Genomic DNA, 10,932 nt, shown 5'->3' with positions numbered 1-10,932 from the left:
TATAAAAATAATTATTTTGAGGTGTGGTGTGACTGGCAAGAATGAGTGGTGCCTTATTTATGATTTCTAAAGCAGGCCATATAGGGGTTATAAATGCTTCATTAAGCCTTAAAAGTTATATTCAATTTACAGCGGGACTGGACATATTGGTACAGGATGGACAGGCACCTCCTCAGAGCAGAACCCCTGACTTTTCTTCTCTCTGGGATTGATGACCAAAGCAGAACGATAACAAATGATCAGGATGGAAACAGCTGTTCTTGTAGGCCAATTGAGTCAACAATCAATAAATGGTATTTGCATTTTCTTTGGATTTTTATTAGAAATTCTATTGCAGAGTGGTCTTTGAGTAGATTTGACCATGCTGTTGTATACAGTATTTACAGTATGCTGCATTTCTTTAATGTCTAATGTCCCTGAAGGGTCAATAGTCTAGTCAGTGCACAATGCACATGTGTGATCAAGACTGAGGAAACTGATAGGAAAGTAATGTTGAGCTATTATTGCCACAGAACATGTATGAATTACACACCACTAATAAACTCAGCAAAAAAAGAAATGTCCCTTTTTCCGGATTCTTTCTTTCAAAGATAATTTGTAAAAATCCAAATAACTTCACAGATCTTCATTGTAAAGGGTTTAAACACTGTTTCCCATGCTTGTTCAATGAACCATAAACAATTAAAGAACATGCACCCGTGGAACAGTCGTTAAGACACTAACAGCTTACAGACGGTAGGCAATTAAGGTCACAGTTATGAAAACGTAGGACACTAAAGAGGCCTTTCTGCTGACTCTGAAAAACACCAAATGAAAGAAGCCCAGGGCCCCTGCTCATCTGCATGAACGTGCCTTAGGCATGCTGCAAGGAGATGCAGATGTGGCCAGGGCATTTCATTGCAATGTCCGTACTGTGAGACGCCTAAGACAGCTCTACAGGAAGACAGGACGGACAGCTGATCATCCTCGCAGTGGCAGACCACGTGTAACAACACCTGCACCTGATCGGTACAGCCGAACATCACACCTGCGGGACAGGTACAGGATGGCAACCACAACTGCCCGAGTTACACCAGGAATGCACAATCCCTGCGTCAGTGCTCAGACTGTCCGCAATAGGCTGAGAGAGGCTGGACTGAGGGCTTGTAGGCCTGTTGTAAGGCAGGTGCCTTGGTGGAAGAGTGGGGTAACATCTCACAGCAAGAACTGTCAAATCTGGTGCAGTCCATGAGGAGGAGATGCACTGCAGTACTTAATGCAGCTGGTGGCCACACCAGATACTGACTGTTACTTTTCATGTTGATCCCCCCTTTGTTCAGGGACACATTATTCCATTTCTGTTAGTCATATGTCTGTGGAACTTGTTCAGTTATTGATGTCTCAGTAGTTGAATCTTGTTAAGTTCGTACAAATATTTACACATGTTAAGTTTGCTCAAAATAAACGCAGTTGACAGTGAGAGGATGTTTCTTTTTTTGCTGAGTTTACTAATAACAGTTGATGGGTATGAATAAACATGTACATATAATTTATTACATAAGCTATTACTATACTACTGCAGTTCATTAAAAGTTGTAATGCTCTGTTAATGAAATATAATATGGTATTCACAGTTTTTACACCACAGCTTGCTTGGGTGTTGACAAATGTAGCAGATTACCATTTAATACAGAAGCTACACAAACCTTTGGTTTTACTTTTGTAATATGGAATTAAGAGACATTAGTTAATACCTTGACCTGTATCCTCAGGGCCGGATTACCGAACAGGGATGGGGACCACCTGGAGGTCGGGGGCCCCCCAGATAACATATGATAGCAAAATGTGTGGAATAGCAGGAAATTATCTTAAAAACTGCAACATTTTCTCTCAGTCTCTTGGCAAAATGTGTAGAATAGCAGGAAATTAGCTTTAAACCAGCAACATTTTCTCTCAGCCTCATGGCAAAATGTGAACAATAGCATTAGATGAGCTATAAAACAGCACATTTTTTATCTCTGACCCATAGCAAATAGCATAGAATTGCAGGAAATTAACTTTAACACTACAACATTTTATCTTGACAAAATATCTACAATAGCATTAGCTATACAACTGAAAATAATGTCAACACAAAAAATCAGGTCAGCGCCTCTGTGCCCTAAATGTGGTAGTCCGGCCCTGTGTATCCTTGGTAATATATGAAATTGTGCACAGGCCGTCCACTGTGTTTAGGAAACACATTCTCAGCTACTGTATGTCACTTACAATGTTTGTATTTTTCATGTGCCTTGAGTGGAAAAGTCTCCCTGTTTGCTTGCATTGCTGGCACAACTGCTAGCCTGAATCTGAAGCTGGGGACACAGCAACACATGTTCCATTTGATTTATTGTGGAAACCGTTCCAGACCCGGGTCAGGTTTATGGTATTTGGGTTACGGAGGACTCTGAAGACAGAATATAAACCGAATACTCCACAAGTACTACACATATTCCTGCAATAATTACTGTATTGCGAAAGCCTGGATACAATATCAGTAATGCAGTAAGCTAACCTATTGGCTGAAGTGACATGGAAGCCACAATATTGAGAATATTCACATGAAATTCTTCATTAGAATGTAATATTCACAACAGGTCAGCAAACTGATATGCTCCCACACATTGCACTCATGTGCAAAGATCTTCATTGTAATCTGGCTTCACAAACACCTTCAGTGTCAATGACAACATGGACCTAAATGTGGTGGGTGTACTTTGTCAACCACTGTCAAGTTGTGTAAACAGATTATGTTCAACGCATTTCAATAAAAATTCATTAACCTTACTGTCATATACAGTAGTCAGCATACATTAGTAAAGAGCATAAATGGTTCAATTTCATTCCACTACAATCCATTAACATTAGCTAAACTACATTGCACAGGGCATCTAACTCTTTTTGAATCTGTTTTATATTGACTTTCTAACAGAAATGGGAGCGTCAAACTGTGTAACCTGGAGTGTATTAATTTTAAATGGGGCTCTTTATTCAAATAAAGAAATATGTAAAGTACCCCGCCCTTTCAACAACACCAGCTTCTTCCAACAACCATATTTTCGGATATCAATTGACATGAGGATGGAATTTATGGCAACATAAGGTCCTACTGCTTTTAGCGGCTCAACAAAACCTGGGTGAAATCCACTGGTGACAAGCCTCCTCATGAGAGATAGACCACGCAGACGGACAGCACGGCCATCACCACTGCCACACTGCACAGCACCAGCACCATGAAAATCTGGCTGCGCTCGCAGCACTGCTGGCTTTGGGGACCTGCCTCCTCGTCCGTGGACAAGAGGCCCAACGAGGCGCTGTCCGTGCTGGCCGGTTCGGCGTACTGGGGCCCGCGGGCCTCCACCATCCAGCGCAGGACGTTGACCTTCTCCTCCATGTCCTCCAGCATGACATCCACATGGGCAATCTCCTCCTCCAGCTGGCTCTGCTCCAGATCCTCCAGGCTGGCGGGAACCTGGTCCTCGGCACGGGTCAGGTCTGCCAAGCTGAGGGCCCGCGCTGTCACCTCACTGGTTTCCCCTAGAAAGTGGGAGAAGAGACATGTGAGAAGAAGAGCTAGCCACAAATGTTAATAAGGTTACCACAGCTTGTGGATGCCCAGACTAGGATCTAGACTATATGGATGTAGACTGTATGGATGTAGACTATACGGATGCTTTTTTTTTCATTATTCCTCTCTTATCAGGGACTGATGTATACCTGAGACAATAGGTGGGTGCAAGTAATGATCAGGTAGAACAGAAAACCAGCAGTACTTCAGACCGCCGTAGGTTAAGATTTGAATACCCCTGCTATAGAGCTAAAGAGTCAGTGGCCAGTGGGTTTTTATTAACTGCAGTTTAGGATAGGTTTGTGTGGAAACAATACGACAAATTGCCCATCTGAGTGTGGCACTTGCTAACCTTGAATGCCAGTCTGCACTAAGGTGTTGTTATTGATCAGGGAGAAGTTGGAACCCATGTTGAAGACTTTGCACATGTCTGCGTGGAGGAGTTCCAGACTGGAGGTGAAGGCCACCCAGAGCAGTTCCATCTCCTGTCTCTCCCCCTGGGGCAGTGTCTTATCCCGTAGCCGTGCCGTGAGGTGGTGACGGCTGGCCACCGCTAACTTCTGGGCCTTCTCCCGCGTTAGCCGCAGCTCGTCACGCAGGTGCAAGCTGTCCGTGCACCCACCCACACACGAGGCCAGGTGGCGGTAACATGCCACCACCTGTTGGCCAATAGGGTAAAAATATTATTTACAGATCACTCAAGTAAAAACGAAACAATTCATACCGTAATATCATTTTCATACAATTACAAAGGGTTGACTGATTAGACACAATATACAGCATTTGTATTGTATTGTCTAAATCTGTGAGAATAGATGATGTGTGCTGGAAACAATTGTAGGACTGTAGGAGATAGAGAGACACAATGGGGGTGAATTGTTGTCTTTGCTTAGATCTGCTGATTTGATTTGATTTGACAATTTTAAATACATGAAAATGTTACCCCTTGCAACAGATACATATACCAAAATCTGTCGTCAAGGATATAAACACAATATCGTCTAAATCCATTGTGTCTGTAGGTCAGGAGACAAGCAATAGTCCTTCATGAAAAATGTGCTGTGTTTTGTAAACACCACTGGTCTGCAAAAGTTCTTAGGTTAAATGTATGTATTTACAAACTGCATAATTTTGTGGTGTGGGTGAGATTACAAAAGACAGTGGTCGATTGTGTAAAAACGTATGAGGGTTTCAGTTTAAAACCAGAAACAAGATGCACTTTTTTTTGTTGCCTTATTCTAATACTGTGTCACATATAAGTTGTCTGACGGACATGATGCTTAAGATCGGCATAGGTATGTAGCAGAAATGACTATTAAATACTGGTAAACAATTCACTTCAATTTTTATTTGATAATTCAAAATCACTCCCACTCCCTCTCTCTCCCTCCTTTAGATGAGGCCATGCCACATACATTTCTCCAACCTCATCCCCCAGCTTTAGAAGCTGGGCTGCCATTGAGCTAAATCACACATTCTGAACTGCGACTTTAAACAAATTAAGTCATTTGACTGTATACTGTCATGTCTGTACTAGCACCTTTAATGCCTGGAACTTGGTTTTTAATTTGTTGTGGTCCTCCACACAACGTTCCAGTAATTTGGCATATTTGAGAGGACTATGTCAACAGCAATCATTGGTTCAGCAACTATTCTCTCTCAAACCTGTGAAAGGAATGTAGCTAGTGGCCAAGCTACTTTCTATGAATACTGTCATTTCCCTTTTGGCCATCAGGAGGCGCAATGGCTCTACTATTTATGATAACCAAAGCCTGCTTGGGTGCGATGGTACTTAGAAAGTAACAACTATAGTTTGAGGTAATTATTAGTTACCTAATGTCTCTCTGAAAATCAGAATCCCCTAACTAGCTCTGAGTCAGACACCAGGTTAGACAAATTTCAACAAAGTATGACATTTTCATTGATTTGAATCATGCGAGTGGTTATTAATAAGCATTCAGAGCTTAGCCTGACAGATTGGTTTACATGACAACTATGACTAATAATCTGATTGCCATAGATCTATTTTTGGATAAGCCTAAGGACCTTGTATAGGGGCTTTTCTAGTCATCATAGGAATCTGTAAGGTAGAGCCAGATTGGAGATATTACAGGCAGTGAGTGAGTGCATGGGAGAGTTGCAGGTGTGCAGCAAAGGTCAACCTACTACTACACTGTGCATTTCTGACACAGTATCCACTCTTCAATCACACACTGTCATATTCATTATCAGTATTAATATCTTGATATTTTCATTATGATATGCTACGATGCATTCGGAAAGTATTCAGATCCCTTGACTTTTTCCACATTTTGTTACGTTACAGTCTTATTTTAAAATGTATTAAATAGTTTTTTCCCTCATTAATCTACACACAATACCCCATAATGACAAAACAAAACCAAGTTTTTAGATATTTTTGCAAATGTATTTAAAATAAAAACTGAAATATCACATTTACATAAGTATTCAGCCCCTTTACTCAGTACTTTGTTGAAGCGCCTTAGGCTTCAACAGCTTCAAGTCTTTTTGGGTATGACTCTACAAGCTTGGCACACTTGTATTTGGGGAGTTTCTCCCATTATTCTCTGCAGATCCCCTCAAGCTCTGTAAGATTGGATGGGGTGCGTCGCACAGGGTTCAAGTGCAGGCTCTGGCTGGACCACTCAAGGACATTCAAAAACTTGTCCCGAAGCCACTTCTGCGTTGTCTTGGCTGTGTGCTTAGGGTCGTTGTCCTGTTGGAAGGTGAACCTTCGCCCAGTCTCAGGCACTCTGGAGCAGCTTTTCATCAAGGATCTCCCTGTACTTTGCTCCATTCATCTTTCCCTCGATCCTGACTAGTCTCCCAGTCCCTTCCGCTGAAAAAAAATCCCCACAGCATGATGCTGCCAACACCATGCGTCACCGTAGGAATGGTGCCAGGTTTCCTCCAGACATGACGCTTGGCATTAAGGCCAAAATGTTCAATTTTTGTTTCCTCAGACCAGAGAATCTTGTTTTATCATGGTCTGAGAGTCCTTTATGTGCCTTTTGGCAAACTCCAGCTCTATGAAGAGTCTTGGTGGTTCCAAACTTCTTCCATGCACTGTCACTGTGGGACCTTATATGCACTGTGGGACCTTATATAGACAGGTGTGTGCCTTTCCAAATAATGTCCAATCAATTGAATTTACCATAGGTGGACTCCAATCAAGTTGTACAAACATCTCAAGGATGATCAATGGAAACAGGATGCATCTGAGCTCAATTTCGAGTTTCATAGCAAAGGGTCTGAATACTTATGTAAATAAGGTATTTCTGTTTTTTATTTTTAATATATTTGCAAAAAATTCTAAAAAGTTGTTTTCGCTTTGTCATTATGGGGTATAAGTGTGGATTGATATAAAACAACAACAATTTAAGCAATATTAGAATAAGGCTGTAACATAGCAAAATGTGGAAAAAGGGAAGGGGTCTGAATACTTTCCGAATGCACTGACTTAAAGGCCCAGTGCAGTCAGACACGTGATTTTCCAATGGTTTTATATATATTGCCACACTATTAGGTTGGAATAATACTGTGAAATTGTGAAAATTATGATAATGCCCTTTTAGTGTAAGAGCTGTTTGAATAGGCCACCTGAAATTTCAGCCTGTTTTGGTGGGATGGAGCTTTGAACCTTCCATGGTGACATCACTATGCGTTAAATAGTTAATACCCACTGGACACAGACATCAATTCAACGTCTATTCCACGCTGGTTCAACGTAGTTTAATTGAAATTATGTGGAAGCAACCTTGATTCAACCAGTGTATGCCCACTAGATAGAAAGCAAGTTCCAAACCTCTCTGCCAATAACAGACCCAGACAGTCGTATTAAAATTCTTGCTTGAGCTATTTATGGGAGGCAGGGTAGCCTAGTGGTTAGAGTGTTGGACTAGTAACCGAAAGGTTGCAAGTTCGAATCCTCGAGCTCACAAGTTGAAATGAGGTGACATGTTGATATAATTTTATAGTCACAGTGCCATCCTGGCTGTCCTATTGTACTTCTTGTGTAAGGATGTCAGGCACTTACTACAATCTATGACCAAGACAACAAAAAACATGTGCTTTTACCCTTTGGGTAAAAAAGCACTTTCACTGAAAATATGGCCTAATGGTTCAGTACATTACTAGGTCTACCATAACAGCAGCTTTGTAAGGAAGTAGTGCATGGGAGGATCAGTAACTAAGATTCCTTGTATTTATAGTAAAATAGATCAAATGAGAACTTGAAGATTATTTAATGTTTATTTCATCCTATAAATTAGACCTTTCTGGAAAAAATGATATAGTTTAGGAATGTAATATGTTCAGTTATTATGAGAAAGGTAAGATGTCCTATGCCCTATGGATGGAAAATCTTAAGTGTATTTAGAACTCATTGGCCTGGTTTCAGCTCTTAACATAGCCACGTTAGGATGACAATAATCTGTGCTCAGTGAACTCAGGGTGTTATGTGATACAGGGATTGCATTAATACCTTATTATATTGATACCGACTAATACGGAATACTCACATAATGCATATTTGCATTGTTTACCATATGCTCAGTGTTCATTTGGAATATTACAGTAAATCATATGGCATATTCAGTCTTTCAATTTCAATTTAACAGAACTAGAATTGAATTTTAATCATTTTCACCTCTGACGAATTAACCTAAAGCAGATACAATACAAGTAACAGTTTAGGAGAATATATTTCTGCATATTTAAGAACTATCTGCAGTAAAATATTGGATATATATACACTATATACATAGCAGGCTAAGATATCGTGATCTCTCAATAAATATGAGCTCAACAGACCAAATCATTCAAATGATAGTACATGCATTAAAGCTTTGTTAGACATGAACTTTTCCAGAAGTCTTAGTCTATCATCCTCATTTAATCACAAGATAACTGGACTGACTGACCCCTTTGTGAAAAGAATGGAGGACAGATTATTTGAACGGGTACTTTGTAGATAAAACCATAACTTGATAAAACCATAACTGCCAACCTGAGCATCTCACCTTTATGAGTGAGTCGATAAGAACCTTCCCCTCTTCCAGAGTCTTTGGTGAACTGGTAGTGCCATCGTCACCCACTTTGTTGTTGATGAGTGGCATGAGGGCTGCTGGTCGAGAGCTGCAGACCCTGTCACAGCAGGCGAGCACAAAGCCCACCCGTCCTTCAGTCCGCCGGTCACCCCTGCACTCACTTCCCAGCCAGACCCCTCATTCAACACTCTGCACCTGGGACAGTCAGAATCCCATGGCCATGCAGGCTACAAAGTCATGCACCATAATTCTTATTCCAAAACTTTGCAACGTCAAAACAGGCAAACATGAGGTCTTCCACTCTTACCTTCCACCTAATAATCCCCCCTCCAAAAGAAAAGTCAGGTGTAGAAGAAGTCAACGAGTACTACAAAATGTTGTGTACGTGATAGTGGTGTCTAAGTCCTTAGCAAGAGCAGTGATAATCCAGCGATTGACCCCTTTGGACTGATGCAGGCTTGGCCCCAGCAACTAATCTCATTATCCATCCCCCTAAGGCACGATGATGATGCTATTGTGCAGGAGATGCATGGGTGTCCTCCTCAGAGACATCCCTTTCCCTGACTTATGGGTGGTGGGGAGGTTGATGAGGGGAAAAGCTTTTTTGTGTCTCTTGGCTGTGGTCTACTCTCTACAGTACACGTGGTCTACAGCTGTCCTTACCTCTCCAGCATGATACAACCGTGTGGAACATTTTTACAAAGTGTTTTTACTAACTACTACACTGCTGTATACCTCTTTTGATTAATTTATGAATGAATGTACAGTGAGGGCAAGTGTGGACTGTTTTGATCAGATATTGATCTGAATTGTACCATCATGCCTTCAACATGTGAAGACACGGTTTACTGTCACAAATACTGAGGGTTAAGTGTTTTGGTGACTTGGTATTGATACTGTGATACAGTGAAGAGGAACTATACCATGATTTTGTTCACCGTGTTCTCACACTTCTGAAATCTGTTCCAAGCATAACATTTTGCGACTGAAAGGTCACACAACTTTAAGTTTTAAATGATTATTAAATAAACTGTCAATTTAAATTGAGTGTCTCTCCTCACCTTCCCACAAACATACCAGGCATGAAAACTGACTGATGTCCATGAATTGTACGTGTGTTGTTATAATTCAGTTGTCAACATTGTGAGGTTACTCATGAAAATTACTGACTGTTTGTGTTATTGACACACTAATTCATTTCCACAATAGTAGCTTTCTTTCATAAGCAAATATAAAGACTGAGTAATGAGTGGAAGAAGCACTTAGTGTGGATTAGAACTTGAATGGAGAGCAGTACAGTTTCCACCCAGGACTTTTACCATGTCATTCGAGGTTCACAGTGCATCACCTGTGAATGCCTGGACAAAACTTTGTTGTAAAGATTGATTTAAAAAAAAATGAAAATACATCACATACCCACACACATTCATTACTTCTAAAGTTAAGTGTGTGTATAAAGTGTGTGTATAAAGAACTAATGACCGTGTGATTAAGTACAAATAGGCAAATAGGCAAATAGGCAAATAGGCAAAACGAATACTCACGTGTGTGCCCAGAGTGTAAGCCTAGAATCCCAGTTGAATGTATGGCATAAAATGATGTATAATAATATGCTACACAAACAAATGATGCATGAATAAATAACTACATGAATTAGAGTAGAAAATAACTTGAACATATATTTTATTACTTGATTGGATCTGTCAGGCTACGTACAGTATGTTAAGGTCTCTAGAGCCACCTGCTGGTTTAAACAAGTGATAGACCTACATTTTGTGACAAAATGCATTTGCAACATTGCAGCAGCCTATCTACTGCTAACACAGGAGGCTGCTGAGGAGAGAATGGCTCATAATAATGACCGGAAACTATGTGTTTGATTTCCGCTGCAGCCATTACCACGAACACCCCTATATTGTAACAACAAACTATTACATTGACAAATCATGGATGCACCAACACTAAACAGTCAGCATGAAATCAGTGTATTATTAAGCAATGTATGCATGCAGTGGCAATATTAGCATGTCAATCTTGGTGGGGCAAAAAAAAATGTTTTAGATCGATGCCAGCAAAGCCAGTACATAACACAACACTAAACAACATATGAATTGCACTATAAGAGTGACAAACGGTGCCCACAAACTGTTGGGCCCTACATAAAGCTAACCCAACAGCAGAGTCCCAACAGCAGTCTGAACACCTTACCACTACTACACCTGGCTATCAGCAGAGCCTTGTCTGGCAGCGAAACAGTTCATTCAGCCTCATTTACTG

At 40.7% G+C, this 10,932-nt stretch overlaps 1 protein-coding gene across 1 annotated transcript; it reads right to left on the bottom strand.

The window, feature by feature from the left end:
* Positions 1-1,296: 1,296 nt before the first annotated feature.
* LOC112227745 (regulator of G protein signaling 9 binding protein) lies at positions 1,297-9,159 on the bottom strand. Its single transcript, XM_024392591.2, has 3 exons — positions 8,629-9,159; positions 3,939-4,245; positions 1,297-3,555 (listed from the first exon to the last, which is right to left on the bottom strand). Exons 1-3 carry the CDS (start codon positions 8,722-8,724, stop codon positions 3,182-3,184), a joined length of 777 nt encoding a protein of 258 aa, XP_024248359.1. The 5' UTR covers positions 8,725-9,159; the 3' UTR covers positions 1,297-3,181.
* Positions 9,160-10,932: the final 1,773 nt, after the last annotated feature.

The sequence above is a fragment of the Oncorhynchus tshawytscha genome, linkage group LG29 (genome assembly GCF_018296145.1).
Source record: "Oncorhynchus tshawytscha isolate Ot180627B linkage group LG29, Otsh_v2.0, whole genome shotgun sequence".
Taxonomy (NCBI): Eukaryota; Metazoa; Chordata; class Actinopteri; order Salmoniformes; family Salmonidae; genus Oncorhynchus; species Oncorhynchus tshawytscha.
This window is presented reverse-complemented; position numbering and strand designations above follow the sequence as displayed.